This window comes from Chanodichthys erythropterus, chromosome 14 (genome assembly GCF_024489055.1).
Source record: "Chanodichthys erythropterus isolate Z2021 chromosome 14, ASM2448905v1, whole genome shotgun sequence".
Classification (NCBI taxonomy): domain Eukaryota; kingdom Metazoa; phylum Chordata; class Actinopteri; order Cypriniformes; family Xenocyprididae; genus Chanodichthys; species Chanodichthys erythropterus.
This window is the reverse complement of record NC_090234.1, coordinates 35,176,270-35,198,697: the sequence shown is the minus strand read 5'-3', so window position 1 is coordinate 35,198,697 and position 22,428 is coordinate 35,176,270. Positions and strand designations below refer to the sequence as shown.

Genomic DNA, 22,428 nt, shown 5'->3' with positions numbered 1-22,428 from the left:
TGGGCTTAATGACTCCACTTATGATAAAGCAGGAAGGTCGCACATTCGCGCTCTAGCAGACTACGCCATGCGCCTCATGGACCAGATGAAATACATCAATGAGCACTCTTTTAATAACTTCAAAATGAAGATCGGTAAGGAATTGTCTTAGCTACCCTTAAATAACCAATTAATTTTACCAATCAGCTGCCTATTCTGTATGTTTAATTTATGAAACAGTCCCTTTACTCTTTCAAAAATGCTAAATTCCTGTTTGTTTATTTAAATCAAAGTGACCCATATATTTTTCTGTTGTAAAATGAAAAAACATATTGCCCTGCAGGTCTCAACATGGGTCCCGTCGTGGCTGGTGTCATAGGGGCTCGTAAACCGCAATATGACATATGGGGGAATACTGTGAATGTAGCCAGCCGTATGGACAGCACTGGGGTACCTGAGAGAATACAGGTGAGATGTATTCATGGTCTCTGTGATTGTCCAGATCAAATTAACCCTAAGGGTACCCACACACTACAAGATATATGGGCTGATTTTTGGGGTCCAATCCAAGGTAAAGTCCAGATTATCTTGATGGTTCTACAGATTATTTTATTAGATTTTTCTGTGGTGTGAGTAGTAAAGAGTGATTTGAATCTGCTTGGAAGAACGTCGGGATCTGAATCTGCTCGGAAGAGCGTAAAATCGTGAATAACCCAACATGTTGAATATTTACAATAAGAAATCCTGTTGTGTGGGGGGAACCCCGAGGACAAACGCACACGCACTCTGTAAATTGTCACGTGGAACGATGCGATACCTGACGGAAGCATAACTTGACTTCATCCAAACATTTTTTTTTTTTCTCCCGCAAATTTTCAGTAAAAAACTGTCTAAATTCACCTTTGACCGTGAGAGATTTTCTGTTCACAGTTGGGTTGTTTGTGAATGGAATCTGTTAGTATGTGGTGTGGTGTGCTGTCCTGGTTAAATTGCGGCGCTCCACACACTATAGGATCAAAACTGTTAATATATGATTTTTTTTATTGTCAGGTTTGTGGTCTCTCACCTTTTGAAAATTTAGAAAATCTTTTAGTGTGGGACAGCCTTAAGATATCCTATGTATACTATAGTGTCCATATTAAAAATGTGTGACTCAAAATCTAAATTAAACTAAAAAAAGCTCTGGAAAAAATTAAGAGACCACTGCAAAATTATCAGTTTCTCTGGTTTTACTATTTATAGATATGTGTTTGGGTAAAATTGTTTTATTCTATAAACTACTGACAACATTTTTCCCAAATTCCAAATAAAAATATTGTAATTCAGAGCATTTATTTGCCGAAAGCAACAACTGGTCAAAATAACAAAAAAGATGCAGTGTTGTCAGACCTCGAATAATGGAAAGAAAATAAGTTCATATTCATTTTTAAACAACACAATACTAATGTTTTAACTTAGGAAGAGTTCAGAAATCAATGTTATAACCCTGATTTTGAATCACAGCTTTCATGCGTCTTGGCATGCTCTCCACCAGTCTTTCACATTGATGTTGGGTGACTTTATGCCACTCCTGGTGCAAAAATGCATGCAGCTCGGATTTGTTTGATGGCTTGTGACCATCCATCTTCCTCTTGATCACATTCCAGAGGTGTTCAATGGGGTTCAGGTCTGGAGATTGGGCTGGCCATGACAGGGTCTTGATCTGGTGGTCCTCCATCCACACCTTGATTGACCTGGCTGTGTGGCATGGAGCATTGTCCTGCTGGAAAAAACAGTCCTCAGAGTTGGGGAACATTGTCAGAGCAGAAGGAAGCAAGTTTTCTTCCAGGACAACCTTGTACATGGTTTGATTCATGCGTCCTTCACAAAGACGAATCTGCCTGGAAGCACCCCCAGATCATCACCGATCCTCCACCAAATTTCACAGTGGGTGTGAGATACTGTGGCTTGTAGGCCTCTCCAGGTCTCCGTCTAACCATTAGAAGACCAGGTGTTGGACAAAGCTGAAAATTGGACAGATGACCTTACTCCAGTCCTCTACAGTCCAATCCTTATGGTCTCTTGCAAACCTCAGCCTGGCTCTTCTTTGCTTCTCATTGACGAAGGGCTTTTTTCTAGCATTGCATGACTTCAGCCCTGCCCATAGGAGCCTGTTTCGAACCGTCCTCGCCGTGCACTTCACCCCAGCTGCCTTTTGCCATTCTTTTTGTAGGTCACTTGATGTCATCCTACGGTCGTTGAGTGACATTCGAATGAGTTGGCGGTCATTCCAGTCAGTGGAGAGTTGTTTTCGCCCCCCTGCCGGTCTGTAGCTTTGTTGTCCCCGATGTCTGCTGCTTGACCTTGTTCTTATGAACCGCCGTCTTTTAAATTTTAAGGATGGAAGCAACCCGACGCTCACTGTATCCCTCTGCCAGTAAAGCCAGAATTGAACCCTTCTTTTCCTCACTCAAAACTTTCCTTTTCAACTTTTTTGGCATGGTCAATAATTATTTTTTGATTTCAATTACTTTTGAGGTACTACTAGCACTGTTTTTGACATCCAGCTGGTCCCACTGCAAGAGGATAGTGATGACCACAGAAGTGTTTTTTTTTATACTTTTCCTTATTAAATAAGATTTGGTTCAGGTGATCACCTAATCAGCACCTCATTCAATAGAATGAGGTGTGCCTGTGTTGGAATTCAACAGACATTGGAATGGAATGGCTTCCATACTTGTAGAGATGCTGATTTAAGAAAAAAATTGCAGTGGTCTCTTAATTTTTTCCAGAGCTGTATATAATTTTAGGATGCTGAAAATGTTTAAAGTCGGAAGTTGCTGCTTTTTCTTTGTTGTGACGTATATCTGTGTGAAACTGCTTCTTGAACAAGAAAACATGTAGGGCGGGGCTTGATTTTGTCCATCAGGAATTGATTGGATTGTTGAATCAATGTTGTTTGCTATTGGTGTGATCTCATGTGAGTGACAGGTTGTCCCGCCCTCATGCATGTAAACACATCATCAGAGAAGAGAAGTGATGTTGTTGCAAGAGGGAGGAACAGTTATTTTGATGAAAGATTATGTGGGCACATTGTTTTTAAAAAAAAATAATGATGTGATGATGTGCACATATGAACAAAGACTATAGAATAACACAAGATGTGTCACTCGTATTGTTTTGAATGGGAGAAAGTGTAACGCGCAATATGGCGGAATAAGTCCCACCTTCTAAATAAGAGCCAATCGTCGACTGGTAAAGTCATCGCGTCACTTCAGCGGCCGATAGAATCACCGAAACAGTCAGACGCGCGCATTTAGGTCTGCGCATGCGCATTAGCTTGATCCAGCCTGAAAAATACATTTTTTTTTTGTCATGATCCGAGCGTTTAGAAACTAAATTTATGAGCCGGTTGTTGTTAGATTTCATTAGTGATTTCAAATATGAAATTTAATCGTAAGGTTGGCGAACAGTTTTGGAGAATTTGATGTTTCGCCATTCAAAGAGATTGCATGATGCCCAGGATGCCCAAGAGGCGTTTCAAAGATGGCCGCCGAGTGAAATGACTTGTCTTAAAGGGACTTTGATATGAACCATTTATAACAAATACTGCAATAAGAACTGTCAATTTGGATTTCATGGTTACTTTAAACAAAGAAACAAATGAAAGAAATAAATATTTAATGTTGAGTGCTGCTGTTTTTTACATTTTTAATTCAAATATTCACTCGAATTTTATGAATAATATAATTTGAAATGAATAATATATAAAGAATGTATTTGTGATTAATATTTAATTATTTGTTTAATTATTAGAATTAAATGATGAAGAAATGCAAACCAGAAGCAGTTTCACTAGTGGTCTCAAATGTTTGGATCTATAAATCTGTCAACTCTGATTTACAAACTTTTCAGTCCATCATAAATGCTTATGTGCTCTTAATTTCCCTCTGTATCAGGTTACAACTGACCTCTACCAGGTTCTCAGCTCATATAACTACACACTGGAGTGCAGAGGCGTTGTGAAGGTGAAGGGCAAAGGAGAAATGACGACCTACTTCCTAAACGGAGGACCCAACAGCAGTTAACACTCAGCGTCTGACAGTCAGAACATTTTTGAGATGATATGGCGACGAGACGCTGTGGTCCGGGCCAGCCAGGCTGTCGACGGGCATCCTCCTGGACCAATCACAATAGGATGCATTTGGAAACCCAGTCTAAGAGTGGCCTCTTTGCACACTGAGACTTCCTGTAGGATTAACAGAGGGCTTTGCCCCCTTTATTTAAGGTATGGAACAGCTCAGAAAGACGTTCAACCTCAGAGACCAAAGAAACAAAGGAATCTCAAGGCATACAAAGCAGTTCTCCCTGTCTTATATTTCTTATATTGCCAAGAGAGGACAGATGCACTGCATTCTCTGCACCTGGCTTTGGCTCTCTCAGGTGTGGCAGGACTGCGATCTTACTCCACCAACTGGTCCTGGTGGCTCCAAAACAAAACTGCATGAAAACACTGAAGCCAATATACTTGTAAAACACACGTTTTATGTGTATATGATTCGTCAGTGTATGTAAAGAGTTCTGTTCATACGGTCCTGTCGCGTTCTACACTGTCTAGGTGATATCGCAATAGATAGAGATATCACAATGAGCTAATATATGGTAGAAGGCCATAGTGAGCACAGCAGCTTTACAAACCCTTTATGGTTCCCACGAACTTTGCTGCAGCGACTGTGGTTGTTACTGGTAAGGGAGCTAGTGTTGACAGTGTTACCTCTGAGCGATCTAGAGTTGAAAATAAAGCCCCGTTCTCGCCGCCAGCAACTTGAAACGACCCAAAGTCATTAATTTTCATAGCCGGGTTGTGGCCAGGTCCAACGGTGCAACAAACGTTTAGCTAGAGCGATTTGTCGATCGGTTTTCATTTAACAACTGGAGTTGAGAATCAGCTTGTAGTCAGCAACTTTGTGTCTCTTACCTTGTGCAGGGACAGTATTAAATACTGATGCGTATTATATGACAATTAAGTGTGTGTGTGGACCCAAATAGCCTGTCGTTTGTGCTTTTGGTACAGATAAATGGCATTCCACGATAACAAAGAGCACATACTGATTCTCGTTCTTCTTTAATATGACGCATACTTGTATACGTTTTTCCTTCCAAAATGATCATTTTAGCAGAATAGACTGATTTGATGTCAACAAGGGATGAGATGGACCAAAAAAGCTATCAGTGTGGCCGATGGCGACGTGTAACGAGAAAGTTTCCGGTGGCATGAACGTGGCTTGAGACTTCAACAAATTTACATTCACAAAACTGCACACTATTAAAGATAGAGGAAAATGGCCAAATGTGGCTGTTTTTGTATTTTTAACATTTTATATTTTGACTCCAAAAGCCAAACTGTCAAAGCTATTTTAGATTATATATTTTGTACATTAATATATTAAAATAATGTCTATAAACACCAATGTGTATTTAGATATTTATATATGCTACAGTCCTGCACATTTGAACAGGAGTGGAGACACCAATTATCAGTCACCCTTTTTTTGTCACTGCATCCATTTAAATAAAATCAGTAGCTAACCTTGTAACCAAGTAAGGAGAATATGTTTGGCTTTTCTCCAAAAAGGGTTTCTCTATCCTGTCAAGTACACTACAATGTAATTATGAGAAGAAAATGGATTTGTAGGACGCGAAATGGCAAGTGAGTGTTTCAGAACAGCCACAGTCGTTTAAAGCTTGGCAAACACATCTGCAAATATTGATTTTAGCCTTGGGTTTATGGTGCGTGGGACAACGAGATCCTCTAGGGATGTTTCCGTTATGCCACAAATATTCACCATGTTTGCACTGCAGCTCGACCAGCATTCCCTTCCCTCTCAGTTCAGTGTGATGGTACGACCCAATGAATGTCCATTTTCTCCAATGAGGCCTTTGTATTGAAGACTTTGAGTTTGTACACAAACATATAGGGTACTCCATAAAATGTTTTTTTTTTTCTTCTTCTTCATTTTTTTGCTTTACCTGTTTCAGATCTTTAGTCCATTCAGAGAGGATTATGATATAATGTTTTGAGAAAATCTGCATTTCCTTGAAAGTGTTATGAAACGGTAAACTATATATAGTCCTGTTCTAGTTTTTCAAAACTTGGACTCAGCTGGGCTTCCAGAGTCACTTCAGTCTTTATTTCCCACAAGAAAATCAGTGCCATTTTTCTTGCCAGCAAATTTAAAATAAAATACCTGGTTGAATGTTTTTGTATTTAATGTCATCATGATACATGTATAGTATGGCCTTTAAATGGCGACGCAGGTGCCATATGAATTCCTAAATTAAAGGTATTGGACATGCCCACTTTCTGCCATTGGTTAAACAATATGTGTTAGTCCTGCCAAAAACTCACGGCATTGGTTGAGCCAGTGTTGCTGTGTCGGGCTGGTCGGGATTCTCACTGCGTTTTGACAACGCAATAGAAGACCGTTTTACTCGTATCACAGGATTTAACTTAAGAATGGCTTACTTGTAGGTATTATCTTTGCATATTGGGAGGAGAGAGTATTTTATCATAAAAAATAAACTTCAGCTTTAATTCACTTGTGTTTACCATCCAATATGAAAGCACTGAGGTAAGAGATGTCAAGTAAATACCACACTTCTGTCCTGCTGAGTACTGGCATTTACTATTCCAGTGGATCTTCATCTTGGGTTGTCTTTGCTTATATGGCATGTCAAAACTCAATGCTGTTTTTGTTTTTTGGTTTTTTTTTACACATCCAATTAAACTATTATAACATTAAACTCATTCTGAAACCATGTAGTTATGATTATTATTATGTTTGCAAAGCAGCACTCTATTGAAATTAGGTTCAAGTTTGAAATCACTTAAAGGAATAGTTCACCCAAAAGTAAAAATTATGTAATTTGCTTTCCTTCATGAGATTAGTAGTGTCTATTATTTATTTTCTCTGTGGAAAATAATTTTTTTGGTGCATAAAATGACAATAATTAAGATGAATGAGGACTGTCAAACTCAAAAAGTAGCTACCAAAAATATATGGAAGGTGACATTAAGTTAAAATAGAATTGTCCTATTTGGGTGGACAAGACATTTAAATTTTAAAAACCTTAAATATTCAAATAGTAACTGACGATTTGTTACAACAATATTCGCATACTGAATTATGTTTGGCCCTTTCTTCGACGTCTATAATCGAATTTAAATTCCAGATGATTGTGGACGTCACCTGGACAGCAAGACTATTATGTCATTTTTATTATTTTGCTGTTTTTGGACAAACATTTGGGATGTCACATTAAATGTCCATAGGGTGGCAGCAGTGTGCTTTCATCTAGTCATACACTTATTCCAGTTTTACTTGCCTCCAATGTCAATATGTGCCCATGTATCTGTATGAAAACGTGTGCGGCTCTCGTCGTACGTACAGGTTTGTACAATGTTTTAACCACGTTATGCTAATTGTATGCCAATTTGCACCTTTGTTTTTCCTATTTTTGTTTTTGAACCAAAATACAGAGCCGTTTTCAGGGCATTCATAAACAAAATGTGTCCAGAAATTTGAGGACAAAGAACAGAAACCCCGCAGAGCAGCTGTTTAGTCAACCAAGCATGTTATAATTCACATAATTTCAGTACACTTTCCCCACTGGCAAACCTGACCTTTTTTTATCTTAAAAATGTGCCCGTGAAATACCCCCGTTTGAGTGCACTTGAATTTAGTCTGCATGTGTCCGACCCGGTCAGTTTGACTGAGCAAAGCTGTTTTATGAAGCATTAAAGAAAGGCCATTGTGCTGGGCGTGAGACTGGCATTTCATTGACATTAAAAACAGTCTAATGGCCAAATTGTTTGGGTTTGATCCAGCAGTCAAAAGGTTAGAAAGAACCGAGGCGAAGCACCATGTCATAAAAATCAAAGAAACACAAAATAATGCAGTTATGGAAGCCTTGAACCACAAAGGAAGAAAATTACACGGTCTTTTTTTTTTTTTTCTTTTTTTGCAGTTTAATTTGTCACTTTTTTGTTCAAGTGTGTAGGCTATATTATGTTAACATTGACTACATTGAATAAAAAAAAAAACACATTTTAAAAACAGTAGTAACTATAAAATTAGATCAGCAGTAAACATAAGCTGAAAAAAACATCAATTACAGAGATGACATAAATGTTCAGACTCTCCCCTCACTGAGTACAAATAAGCCTAAATGGGCTGCAATTTTCGCATACACAAAAGCATGCAGTGCATCACCTGGAACATGACTTTTATTAGTCACGCTTCTAGAAGCCAAATGACTTGTTCTAACAACCACAATCATCTTCATCATTGCAGCTCTTAGAATTTGAGAATAGCAGTAAGTTCATAAATTGCGCGAGCTTCTTCCCACACTTGACATCATGACTTATAAGTACATACTTAAGCATTTTCATACGTGAAAAGAGGAACTTCTTATCTGAATTATGTCTAAGTAGCTTTTTTCCTCCATACACTATAGCCTACATGAATAACCGTCAAGCAAGATTTTTAGAGAATAACAACTTACATTTTGGCTTTTCTCACACAGAGCTAGAGTGCACTTAATAAATCTCTTAGGAAAAATACTTTCGGATCTAATAAGTTTTATTGAGAGAGTTATAAGTAGGCCTATTCTGCCCTTACAACTCTTCCCAAAGTTAGACAGAAACTCTTTCCAACACGTAGGCTTGAGGGAGAATGCTGCTTTATTCCACACCACGATGAATATGTTGAGTGAAACTAGAGAAGAGATGTAAATATAATAGAACTACTTAGTTATCTCCAACAACCTAAAACTAATATGAATTTGTTGTATATAGAGTTCTTAAAATGGCTAACAGTCCACATTACACAGCTTTATAAATAGTAAATTTAACAAATTGAATACAAATTAATCACAAAATGTACAATGCTTTCTACAGAGGATCACAAAATAAATGTCTTGCTTCAAGTTCCTTCTTTAACTGAATTACACTGTCATGGAATGTTACTATGGCAACTATTTTTAAAGGAAGATGTATTGGTATTGGAATCAACATTAAATGAATGATCCAGAACAATATAAGTTATAACAGACTGTGTAGACTATAGATTTAGAAAGACGAATGGGAGAAAAGTGGGGGAGAAACTGCAACCCAATATGGCGGAAAACATCCCGCCAAAGTCATTTCACTCGGCGGCCATCTTTGAAAAACCTCTCGGGCATGCAAGTGCAGCTCCTATCTCTTAGAATGTGGAAACAAAATTCTCCAAAGCTGTTTGCCAAGCTTTCGATTAAATTTCATATTTGAAATCACCAATAAAATATGACAACAACTGTCTCATAAACTTTGTTCCTTGCTCGAATCATGACCAAAAAAAACTTTTTTTTCAGGCTGGATCAAGCTAATGCGCATGCGCAGTCCTAAATGCGCGTCTCGTGTGTCTAATTTCGGATGCGCACGTCTCGGCCGCTGCAGTGAAGCGAAGACTTTACCAAAAGGCAGGACCATATATAGACTGTAAAAAAAAAGACATATTCCGCCATATTCCGATTCAAAAGAATAGGAGTGAAGCGTATTGTTATGCTGCGTTCACGTCACCTATTACCGGATTCTTGAAATGACAACACGTGACCTTATATTCGGAGCAGGTGGTACAGCGGCCACGTGGTACATGTGGGAGCTTTCAGAAAAAATCCCAGTTTACAAGCTGTAATTACGAGCTCTACGAGCAACTATATTATAATGTCTTGTGTTATGTTTGGTCCCGCCTTTTAAGTAAAAGAGCCAATCGCTGATTGAAAAAGTCATTGTCACTGCAGCTGCCGTCAGAACCTGAGACTCGCGTTTAGGACTGCACATGCTCATTTGCTCGTCTAACCTTAAGCTTTTTTAACGCTATTTGAGCTTAAGAAACAGCATTTATGGGACAGTTCATATCAGATTTTATTGCTGATTTGAAACATGTTATTTAATTGTGAGTTCGCCAAGCAGTTTGAGATTTCAGGATTCCTCCATTCAAACAGATAGGACTTGGATTCCCGGATGTAGGCGTTGCAAATACGGCTGTCGAGTGAACAGACTTTACTTGAAAGGTATTTTGGTTATAAGCCATAAACCAAGCCAAACAGCTATGAGGTAAATCACAACATTCCAAACTTTAATGTGAAAGAAGAAAAAAAAGTAATCTTAGTGACAGTTAGCCCTGATATCCCTATTCAAGTTGTTAATTTTCATAAATGTGTAAAGTGCATAAAAATAAAACACAAGAGGCAAACATATTCATACAAATTCAAGGTTTTTACTGATGGTTTCAGGACAGGGCTTTTCTTTTGAATACAAACGCACATTAGGCCAAAGGACAATGCACTCCTGCTGGAGAGAGAGCATTGAGGTATTTGATGTGTTGCTGTCTTTGCAAAACAAAGACGCAGACGCAATCTTTGATCACTGACACTTGGGGGAAAGAAAAAGAAATCCATGTACATCATCTGAGGAATTCTGAAACCCCTTGACCCTTAATCTGTCAATCATCCATACAACCTATCATTTGCACAATGAAAACAAGCCAGGTGAATAGAAACAGAATAAAACATAACTCAGTCGTACCACTCAACATGGTCACTGAACAGACCCGTTGACAAAAGGCAGCAAACACTGAGGGAAAACAACGGAGTCTGTATATTAGTGTGATTCCATTTCCCTCTTAGCCAAACACATTCATTTGCAGGAAGCACACCTGCAGGCAGCATAGACTTGATTGACAAATAACACATCTGATTATGCTTTCAGGGCAGAGACGTCTGACTAATGATCACAAACACAGTGACACTCAAATTAGGCTATATGACAAAATAAAAATTCGCGTGGAAATTACATTTCATATATATTGGCAGCTATAAAAAGTCTTGCATATGAGTTGGCTTTTACAATCAAAAGAGAAACAATTGTCTAAATGAATACCAAAATGACAACTTAAAGGTATAGTTCACCCAAAATGAAAATTCATAATCATTTCTTTATTCGGTGGAACACAAAAGGAGATGTTTAGCTGAAATGTCTAAGCAGCTTTTTACCATACAATAAAACATGAATAATAACCACAACTGTCAAGCAAGATTTTTATTGAATAATAACTTACATTTTGGTCTGTTTCTCACATGAAGCTAGAGTGCAACAATGCCCACTTTTTCAGAGGCCTTGGTTCCTTATGTATGTTTCACATAGTGATTTTAAAAAGACCTTCATTAAAGAGTTATACATGAACCAAACCGACCAACTACGAGGCAAATCACAATATTACAAACTTTTATATGCAGAGCAAAAAACTATTTGAAATTTGGACAAAAAGAATTACAATACTGTGCACTTAAAGGGTTAGTTCACCCAAAAATTTTAATTCTGTCATTATTTACTCACCCTCATGTCGCTCAAACCCTAAGACTTTCGTTCATCCTCGGAACGCAAATGAAGATCTTTTTGATGAAATCCGAGAGCTTTCTGTCACTCCGTAGACAGCTACTCAACTGAAACTTTTATGTTTCAAAATTTTTCAATTTAGGCTTTTCTTCACAGTTAAACATTGATCTGAAGATGAACGAAAGTTTGAACAACATTTAATGACAGAATTTTCATTTTTGGGTGAACTATCCCTTTAACGGCTTAAATGAGTAAAATAACTACAATCCCATAGCAAATGACTAATTAAAAATGATTATAAAATGATTATATATAAAGATTTTCTTTGTATATAGAAACAACATTTTACATTTTTTGCAAAATATGCATATGAGTTTGCGATTTTATTTTATAGTAGTTTGATGCTTTTATTGTTTGTTTGTGTTTTATCTTTGACAGACCCTGGTAACCATCCACATTCATTGTATGGAATTCAGGCACATTCTTCAACAAATTTTCATTTTTGGGTGAGCTGTCTCTTTAAGCCCTGAAGTCAATTAAAACAAAAAATAACTACAACGCTTCCCTATTGGAAAATATATTAATTGTGCACATCTGAATTACCTGCTAGCAATTTGCTTTAACATTTCATGCATGAATCTAATATTGCACGCTGATGAAGTCACTGTTATGAACTTCTGCTTTAACCAAAACAGCAGATTCCCATCTGTGATCTCAATTGGATGTGAAACAGCAGGAAGTGTTTCTTGAGCAATATCAAAACAATTAGTTCTTTTGTCCTCAGATTTGGTGCAAACAGGTTCATAGTTGAAATGCTGGGCTATGTTCTGCAGTCTTAAAAGAGTTCAAGGGGGTCAAACGTTGTAGTCAGGTGCTTTGCCCTGCGGTCTTCTCAGGTGGATCTGCAGAGTGATGAACGCACCCACTGTCACGTGAAAGAGGATCTGCCACATGTTACGCAGTTCATACAGATACATGTTACATAGGCAGATCATAGCAAAGGCCAGGAATGATTTGATGTTCCTCCAAACTGAGAAGTAGACGAACAAATAACACTACATATAGAAAAAGAAACAAGAGGAAAACATTTTTAAGCAGGAATAAGCAAATTCAGGTTGAATAAAGGTTGAACCACTGTAGTCACATGAACTGTTTTAAATATATCTTTAGTAGCTTTCTGGGCATCTGAAAGTGTTAATTATCTTGCTGGCAATGCAGGCCTCACTGAGCCATCGGATTTTATGAAAAATATCTTAATTTTTTTTTCTGAAGATTAACGAAGGTCTTAAGGGTGTGGAACGACATGAGAGTGACTGAGTAATGACAGAATTTTCATTTTTGGGTGAACTAACCCTTTAAGAATAAATATAAGAGAAGGTAGTAAGGTTTATGCCCTACTATTCAAAGCCATGGGGTCGGTACGATTTTTTATGTTTCTGAAAGAAGTCTCTTATGCCCATCAAGGCTGCATTTATTTGCTCAAAACTACAGTACAAACCGTAATATTGTGAAATATTATTATGATTTAAATTAACTGTTTTCTATTTTACAGTTTTTCTCAGTCGCTTTGGTGCATTTCTCACATCACTCTTTACATTTGCACAACAGTTAGTTCAACCTCCACAACATTTAGTCATTTGTGCACATCATAGTAGCAGTTTCTCATTCCTTCGAACAAATTGCAAATGCTTTTGGACATGCATCAATTGCTTTCATACAACTCTCTGCTATTTACAACATTATCATTTGATTATGTCATGTCAGTCAAAATTAACTATACTTGTGAATGCTGAATAGTCATTCCATATAAATCTAATAGTCCTCATTTCATTGCTTGAGTCATTACATACAAAAATGTTGAACTAATTATCAAAATCTGTCAAGCAAATTTTTTAAAATCTTTTTTTCCTAAAAAATGTCTCCTAAATTGAACAATTTCTCTCAAGTGAATCTCAACTTTCACTGATGAGAAGGGGTGTGTGAAGCATTAGTTGCAACCAATGATAAACCACTTCTCTACAATCACTGTCAGAGCTGAATCCCATAAACCCCCACTTTACAAGCATTTACGAACCAAGCAGGACATAGTGTGTACCATTTCTACAATACTGTGACACAGAAATGGAAGGTCAGCCTCGTGGAAGAGGGGTAAGGGTGCGGGGAAGAAGGGGAAGGGGACAAAACAGGGGAAGAGGAAGAAGAGGCCAATAGGCAGATCCCTGATGAAATCAGGGCTACAATTGTGGATCATGTTGTCAATCACGGCCTCACAATGGCTGAGGCTGGTCGAAGGGTGCAGCCAAATGTTGGGAGAACCACTGTAAATTCAATTATTCAAACATTTTGTTGGGAGAACAGGTGTGTTTAAATGGACAGTAATTCAGCACTAAACAATCTGCACTACACTACTGTCATTGTATCATACATGAAGCTTGCAGTGGGACAAGAACTTGTCACTGTACGTTTTACATTTAGACGTACAGCTTTACTGCATCACACATTTAGTGTATTGTAGTGTACAGTAGTGTTACAGTAAAGATTTGCCATATGTACTGCAATATTGTTTACAGTTGTGCACAGCTCTACCCAAAGGGAGTTTATATTTGTTGCAAATAAGGGTGTATTTTTTTCTTTTGCACAATGCTGTGAACAAATTAGAATTGCAAAGAGCATATGCAGTAAAAATGTGAAACATACATATTCAGTGTCTTGTACTCAGTTACCTCACTAAATACAGTAATGTGTAACTTTATACTATTTGCACAGCCATTTGAAAAATACAGTATAGTGCTGTCTTGAGCATTTTCAGGTAGTGTCACCAAGATCTGACTTTTTTTGCATTGGAAAACATTGACAGAGTAAACTGTCATAATGAAAACATGACAAAGCCATTTGACTATCTTGTTCATAAACAATGGTGTCTGGACTTTTCATCTTGATGACACTGACACTTTCATTGACATGAATACTTGCTTTTGAGGAATGACCTATCCATTTTGAGCAAGTGACACGCTTTTGCAGGTTATCAACTAGGTTTTGCAGTTTGTACTAATTGTTTTGAGAACTGCATTAACTGTTGTGCAAATGTAAATAGTGATGTGAGAAATGCACCAAAGCGACTGAGAAAAACTGTAATATATAATTTATACTGTGATGGAAAAGCTGAATTTTAAGCATCGTTACTCCAGTCTTCAGTGTCACATGATCCTTCAGAAATCTAATAAGGTGATTTGGTGCTCAAACATTTCTTATTATTATCAATGTTGAAAACAGTTGTGCTGCTTAATATTTTTGTGGAAACGGTGATACAATTTTTTCAGGATTTTCCAAAGAATAGAAAGTTTGAATTATATTTATTGTAACAATATAAATGCCTTAGTTGTCACTTTTTTGTCATGTCCTTGCTGAACTTATTAATAACTTAAGTTATTTAGAAAAAAAAAAAAAGTATTAAAAGAGCTAGTTTTTTGAAAAACAAGTCTTAATATCGTAATATCAGTTTTGCTTCTCAACTAAAATTTATTTTGTTTTAGGGATGTTTACATATTTTAACTGAGAAACGAGCAATTATTTTTTCAATAATTTATTTATGCCATGCCGGCAACAAGGCTATTTTCATGGCGAAAACAGAATTGTCAGAGACAATTAACAAAAAAACTATACACGACATTTCAGATTGAGGGTTTTGAAAATCCACTACTAATAAAAAACATCTACAATACCAGCTGCTTTTGTTTGATGCTAGTAAAAAGGCAATGTTTCTCCAATTTTCCAGATTACGCCTTTACACGACAGTGAGGAAAAGTGTGATATATTAGCATTGGTTGGTCAGACCAAGACAGAGAGCGGAGGAAATGAAGCCTGGCAGGCCGACAGTAACTCACGGTCTGACTGCCGTCACTTACCTGATACAAACAGGCAGCGGTTCCGAGGAAAAAAGCAATTACGTAATTAAAGTCTTCATCCTCGTTCTGCAGATGGAGCAGAAAAAGAGCAAAGACAGGGTGCTGTGTTAAAGAGTAAACAAATTACAACAGGAAGCCATGCTAAAATAGAGAATGAATTAAAAAGAGAGGGAGTCAGGACTTCAGGGCTATCTTATCAGTGCAATATAAAAAGCCAAGCAAAACTGTTCTCTTTATTGTAGAGAAAAATCACATTTAAGTGCAAAGACAGACAAATTATTCAAGAGTACTGTTACTATCCATTAGGTATGATTTATTATATTACAATGGCACTTATACATTTACAAGTAATGTTTAGTCCAATGTGTTAATCAATAAAAGAAACAAAGCCCAAAATAAAGTGTCAGCATTACTATTGGTGTATAATTTAACATACCTGCAATACGCTTTCTATTGCATGTACACCCCGCAGCAAATTAAGAGCGCCGCATAGGACACTTAGGATGCAGGCGACGATACCCGACAGGGTGACGGCCTCCAACATTTGATTAGGAGCTGCAGGAATAAATCAAGCAGAAAATCCATGTCAAACAGTAGCAAAGTAACTAGGTTTTGCTGAAGGAAACCTGTCGCGCAAAACTTTCTGCCACGATGATAGGCTGTTCAGAGTACATAGGTGCTCAAGGTCTTTCAAAAAGTTCTACTTCGTGAGAGCAAAGGGATGTTTACAAGTTGTGTTCACAGTGTGTTCTCTACCTATGCCTTTATATTTAGACTGCTTGTGTTGTGAGAAACCGTTGATTGATCCAATGTCCTCCGCGGAGAGCTGATAAGGAGGCCGGAGCTTGATCTCAGTCTGCATGTCAGCCAGATTAATCTTGGTGGAGAGGGAACGTGGGCTATTGTAACGTTGCTTGGTTTTCCGAATGAAATTATCTGTCAAAACAATAGAAACAGCAGAGTAAATAAATGCTTCAATCACAACATGGTCTATATGCTACAAATGGCTTCAGTTCATTTCAAATCACATTAAATGGAAAGTCTTCAGGATGCGTTTATATTTATTTAGATAAATTCAAAGATTTCTAGCCAAAACGGAGCCTCATAAGTGACTACATTTAAATGTTCCATATAAGATGCAATTCCTCCAATGTTTACTCAAACTCACCATGCGTATAATGCTCTTCAGAGACTCAACTAATGCTCAAGGTTGGTGAAACTGCCCATGTAGAACTAATTTAAGTGGAACTAATTACTACAAACAGTTTTCAGTGTTGAATAAAAACTGAATGTGATAATTAGAGGGTTAACAACAAAATAATGGCAAAAAAGTATTTCTATTGAGTTGTCCTGACTCCTATAGGCACTAGGAAGACTCTTTTAATTCTTAAAAAAAAAAAAAAACAACTCCCCCCCCCAAACACAGGAGTTATTGGTTTGAATCAGCCTGACAAATCCATTAGGGATGCATTTCCCAAAAGTGTTGTTAGCCTAAACAGATCGTAGACACCATTACTGCCAAGGGTTTCTATGATCTACTTAGGCTTTTGGGAAACACAATTTAGAACGGTTACTTAACATCTAACTCGCTCACTCAAAAAGTTATTATTACTTTGACTGATCTCAAAATGAAGCAATTTGTGTGTACTTAAGGTTCAGGTAATTTAAAACCGTATCATTAATGACTCGTTGGGTTGTTCATAAGACATCATGTAGTTGAAGATACACATTTGATACAATTTTGAGTAATGATTATATATATATAATATATAATTGTTCAAAAGGTTGGGGTCAGTTAGTTTTTTTCTTTTTTTTCAGCAGTGATTCATTAAATTGATTAAAAGTTAAGTTTACAATGTTACAAACAATTGTAAATATTGTTCTTGTAACACTTCTTATTCATGAAAGAATCCTGAAAATAATATATTGTAGTTTCCACAAAAATATTAAGCAGCACAACTGTTTTCAACTGTGATAATAATAATAATAATAATAATGATTCTTGAGCATCCGATCATCATATTAAAATGATTTCTGAAGGATCATGTGACACTGAAGACTGTAGTAATGATGCTGTAAATTCAGCTTTGCAACCATAGGAATACATTACATTAAAAATATTAAAATAGAAATAGTTTTTTCTTTAAATAATATTTCACAATATTAACGTTTCTATATTTTTGAGCAAATAAATGCAGCCTTAGTAAGCATAAGAGACTTTGTTTAAAAACATTTAACCAACCCCAAACCTTTGAACAGTACAGTGATGTATATAAAAAAAAGAAAAGAAAAAAGAAATATATACTGAAATATATATATAAAAATGATAGTCCCCTTCTGCAAAAACAGATTTCTGTCACAAACCTGTCCCAAACCCCTCTAGAAACTCACCAAACTCAATAAAAGAGAAAGGCCTCAAAGCGCTGTTGATCCTTTTGGTGTCATACGTGACGATGAACTCTCTCTGAAGCTCATCCAGGAAGCTGAAGGCCAGGACATTAGGATAGTTTTCTGTGCAAACCATCATGTACCCAACTCCGAGAGAGCTTGTAAAACTATGGAAGATATGCAAGATATGTAAAAGTCAATTTTATTTCAGTTAAGTTGAGGACATTATGTTGTGACAGTGCTGGGTGTCAACCACGTGTGAAAACATGACATCTGTCACAGATAGGGTAGGGACGGTCATTCAATGGACTTAAAAGTCCATTCCAAGGACATTAAAATCCAACAACAAAAGTGAATAAAAATCACCATTCACCCTCTGTTTTACACCTGCTCTGGATCTGAACAGTTTAGTAACTCGCCTCAGGAAAGAAGATACTTTGTCAATGTGTCTCTCCATGTTAACGTCTGTTTGAGAGATGAAACGATCCATTGAGTCACTCCAGAGAGAGAGAGATGAATCGTTTCTACCTGCTTGTGATGTTTGGAATGATGAATAGCAGCCAGGCTATGAAATGGTCACCCCTGGGTCCTTCAGAGCAATGCATCTGAATTAGACCTTGCTGAAGGGGAACTTTTTGCATCAGAACAGTTGGCAATCAGAGCACTCCACCCCACTCTGTCATTTGTTTTGGCTGGGATGTTTTAATTAAAGGGATGGTCACCAGATGAAAAATCTGTCATCATTTAGTCACTCTAATGGCATTTCAAATGTCTATGACTTCTTCCACAGAACACAAAAGGAGATATTTTGAAGAATGGTAGGGATAGTGACCACAACCTGTCAAGATCCGAACGGATGCATGAGTGGAACATGTTTACTGTGCTTTAATGTTATTTTTGGAGCTGGACAGCCCATGGTCACTATATGCTTTCATTGTATGGAAAAGAAGGGAGTGAGGGAGAGTAAATGATGATAGAATGTTTATTTTTGGGTGATCTATTCTTTTAGGTGCAACTGTATCAAAATGCTTTCACGTCACATTCAATTGTAACAGATGCATGTACAATCATTTCCGCATTTAGCCTCAGTGGCCACCGCAACTTTCGGTGTAGCACAGTGTATGAAAAATTGTGAGAAATCTAAGCACAACACAGACCTCCCACCAATCCCACTCCCAAAGTCTCCCGCATATTGATAGCGGCTCCCTGATGCCCCCAAATTACATACAATATCCCGGAAATTGAGAGAGCAAGACCGTTACACCTGGTATTGTAATGCGTGGTTACAAAAACATGGTTCAAAATGTATAATTTGGTTGTATTAGGACAGCAGACCATGTCAAAATGCCAAAAAAGTTTTAGTTCACCCAAAAATGAAAATTCTGTCATTAATTATTCACCCCCATGTCATTCCAAACCCGTAAGACTTTCGTTCATCTTCAGAACACAAAAGAAGTTTTTTTTGATGAAATCTGAGAGCTTTCTGTTCCTCCATAGACAGCTACGCAACTGAAACTTTGATGGTTAAAAGAGTTCATAAAGAGATCGTAAAACGAATCCATGTGAATTGAAGTGGTTTAGTCCAAATTTTCTGAAGAGACTCAATCGCTTTGTATGATGAACAGACTGAATTTAGACTTTATTCACATATGAACATTGGAAGCTCAACCAAACCTGCTTGATGCACGAGAACAAACCTCTTGCGGAAGCTCAAACGTGCCGAGTAACACACGAGAATGAACCTCATTGGTTCTCGGACATCAAGCAAACATGATTGAGGGATTTGAGAGTTGATGAATGTTTATATGTGAATAAAAGACTAAATTAAATCTTTCCATCATATAAAGTGATCGTATCTTTTCAGAAAATTTGGAGTAAACCGCTCAATTCATATGGATTAGTTTAACGATGTCTTTATGAACTTTTTAAGCGTCAAAGTGTCAGTTGTGTAGCTGTCTATGGAGGAACAGAAAGCTCTCAAATTTTATCAAAAATATCTTAATTTGTGTTCCGAAGATGAACGAAAGTCTTATGGGTTTGGAATAGGGTTGCAAAATTCCGGGAATTTTCAAAGCTGGAACCTTTCCATGGGAATTAACGGGAATATATGGGAATAAACAGGGAATTTGCAGAATTGCAGGTTAGCCCATAACAGGTACTTAAATGTAGTTGAAAAAAAAAACATCTTACTGCATAATTTTGGTTAAAACAACCAGATTTAATGCAATTTCAGTTTAATTTTTACCCTGACATTCACACAGCACACTACTTACTGCAGGGCTATTGAGGACACACCCCCTGCATGCACTGTGCATTCCCCCAGTCCATAACATGCACATTTGATCAAAAATACAGAAAAAAAAACAGTAATATTGTGAAATATAACTACAATTTAAAATAATGGTTTTCTATTTTAATATACATTAAAATATAATTTATTTCTGTAATGCAGAGCTGGGTTTTTAGCCTCATTCCCCAGTTTTCAGTGTCACATGATCCTTCAGAAACCATTCTAATATGCTGAGTTGATACTCAATTATCAATGTTGGAAACAGTGCTGCTTAATTTTTTTTATAACCTGTGATACTTTTTTTCAGGATTCTTTGAATTCAAATTTAAAGAACAGCATTTATTTTAAATAGAAATATTTTTTAGCAATATACACTACCGTTCAAAATTGTGGGGTCAGTAATTTTTTTCTTTCTTTATTTGAAAGAAATTAATACTTTTATTCAGCAATTATGTGTGAAATTGATTAAAAAGGGATATTAAAGTGATATTGTTAGAAAAGATTTGAGAAGATTTCTATTTTGAATAAATGCTGTTCTTTTTAACTTTTTATTCATCAAAGAATCCTGAAAAAAGTATTACAGCTTCCAAAAAAATATTAAGCAGCACAACTGTTTCCAATATTGATAATAACCGAGTATCAAATCAGCATTTTAGAATGATTTCTGGAGGATCATGTGACACTGAAATAATTGCTGCAATAAAAAATAATTTAATGTGAAAAAGTAATAACTTATTTCATGTTATGACCAAACTAAATGTTTATATTTATGTTTGTATATGATACATTTTATATAAATATTATACATTTATATAAATTTCCAATGAATTCCCATAAAATCTCATAAATTCCCATAAATTCCTGTTAAGTTTACAAATTGGAATATTTCCAAAATTCCCCAGGTTAAGTTCCCGTGGAAGGTTTCCGGAAATTTTCCGCCCCTTTGCAACCCTAGTTTGGAACGACATGAGGGTGAGTAATTAATGACAAAATTTTCATTTTTTGGGTGAACTAACCCTTTAAGTATAAATGCATTTCCAGTGTAGTGCTCTGCAAACACCAGTTTGTTTTCACACAAAAGACATGTGGAATGGTGTAACAAAGTTCACAAACACCCTCAATGCCACTGCATTGATAACTCACTTGATGTTGTATAGGCCAGATCTAAGTGAGCAGCGATCAGGAAACTGGCTGAGTTTTTTGGACAGACCCTTGAGATGTTTCTTGGTCTCCTGAAGCCCTTTATCCTGTTCATAGTCCGTGGAGGCCGAGAGAGGTAGACCATCCCTCACTCTCACCACAGAGGCAAACAGGACCATAGACATCTTACAGGCAGCTCAGTGGACACCTGGAAGAACAAGAGAAAACTTATCATTCAGTGCATAAATAATACTCCATTATCCCAACTCCCATGTTTTATGCTGACAAAATAGAATGTAATATACAAAGTAGAGATTAAAATAATTGATATATAAACATCTAGACTCTCCTATAAATTCTATTATATTCAACTCAATGTAGAATCATGACATCTGCAGCACTGTGCTAGGCTAATAATAACATTAGCACGTTTGCTGACAGCTTGTTATCACATAACATCAGCAGATTGTTCTATGCACTCACCAAAATCACACATATTATAATACGGGTTTATTAGACTTTAATTAAAAGCTAACCATTAAAACTACACACTGCGATTATACGCAATGATGTGGAGCAGATGCCACTGCTACCATAGCAAGACTGTTAGCGTGACATTGCATGCATTGCCACCGATAGCTGTAACTTACATACCTACTGACATGAGCCGTTTTAAAACACATTAAGACATTATAATCCTTTTTGAATTAGTTTGCTTATATACTATCGTGATGGCTGAGCTCTTCCTGCAGGTCTCATAGCGGACGGTTCTGCTCACGTTTGATAAAGCTTCGGCTAATTTCGTCTCATCTTCGTCGTAGTTCGGCTTCGCTTCGGTTCTGTTCGGCACAAATTCGTCGGCGTGAGTCTGTGTGACGTGGCTAGAGGAAAAGCATTATGGGTCACTAAAGTGAACATCAGTACCTGTAAAACATTTATTTGGGAAATTGGATGACACAAAGATCTTATATAATAAATGAAAAAACCTATACTTGTAAACATGATAAAAGTCTCTGAGATTTTCAAATTCTTGTGAATTTTAATAGTTTATTTTTACATTTTACCATTGTTTTAGCAGTATTATATGAAACCTAGTATCATTTTTAAAGCACGTGGATTAAAAACGAAAAAAGAATATTTTTTTTAATTATATAAATTACTAAATGCATTAAATTAAGGTGTGATTTAGAGATCTGACACCTTACAGAAGCTTGTCCTCTGATTTTTACCCATTTAAACCAAAATGAATTTGTTATATCAGAACGTACATGTTGTACAACTTGAAATATATATATATATAAACTGTTTTG

General features: G+C 36.7%; 2 protein-coding genes across 2 annotated transcripts in view; one reads left to right on the top strand and one right to left on the bottom strand.

Annotated features, from left to right (window-relative positions):
• Positions 1-6,622, top strand: part of adcy5 (adenylate cyclase 5) — a 106,674-nt gene extending 100,052 nt beyond the window's left edge. Inside the window, exons 19-21 of the mRNA XM_067408619.1 lie at positions 1-134; positions 323-447; positions 3,918-6,622. The exon at positions 1-134 is cut by the window's left edge and continues 71 nt beyond it. Coding sequence (XP_067264720.1) covers positions 1-134; positions 323-447; positions 3,918-4,046 — 388 coding nt within the window. The 3' untranslated portion in view covers positions 4,047-6,622. The remainder of the gene's footprint in view (positions 135-322; positions 448-3,917) is intronic.
• A 3,670-nt stretch (positions 6,623-10,292) lies between these two features.
• On the bottom strand, positions 10,293-21,966 carry sec22a (SEC22 homolog A, vesicle trafficking protein). The gene is made up of 7 exons (XM_067409109.1): positions 21,773-21,966; positions 21,122-21,326; positions 17,692-17,855; positions 16,057-16,236; positions 15,737-15,855; positions 15,301-15,366; positions 10,293-12,450 (listed from the first exon to the last, which is right to left on the bottom strand). The coding sequence occupies exons 2-7, from the start codon at positions 21,301-21,303 to the stop codon at positions 12,250-12,252; spliced, it is 912 nt and encodes a 303-aa protein (XP_067265210.1). The 5' UTR covers positions 21,304-21,326; positions 21,773-21,966; the 3' UTR covers positions 10,293-12,249.
• Between the last annotated feature and the right edge of the window lie 462 nt (positions 21,967-22,428).

Bases quoted from the DNA above. Each gene is read 5' to 3' on its own strand.
- sec22a (XM_067409109.1), bottom strand. From the start codon at position 21,303: ATGTCTATGGTCCTGTTTGCCTCTGTGGTGAGAGTGAGGGATGGTCTA. The intron at 16,237-17,691 runs GTGAGTTTCTAG...TTGTTTTGACAG, and splicing joins TTTCTCTTTTATTGAGTTTG to ATAATTTCATTCGGAAAACC. The intron at 15,367-15,736 runs GTATGTTAAATT...CTCCATCTGCAG, and splicing joins CAATAGAAAGCGTATTGCAG to AACGAGGATGAAGACTTTAA.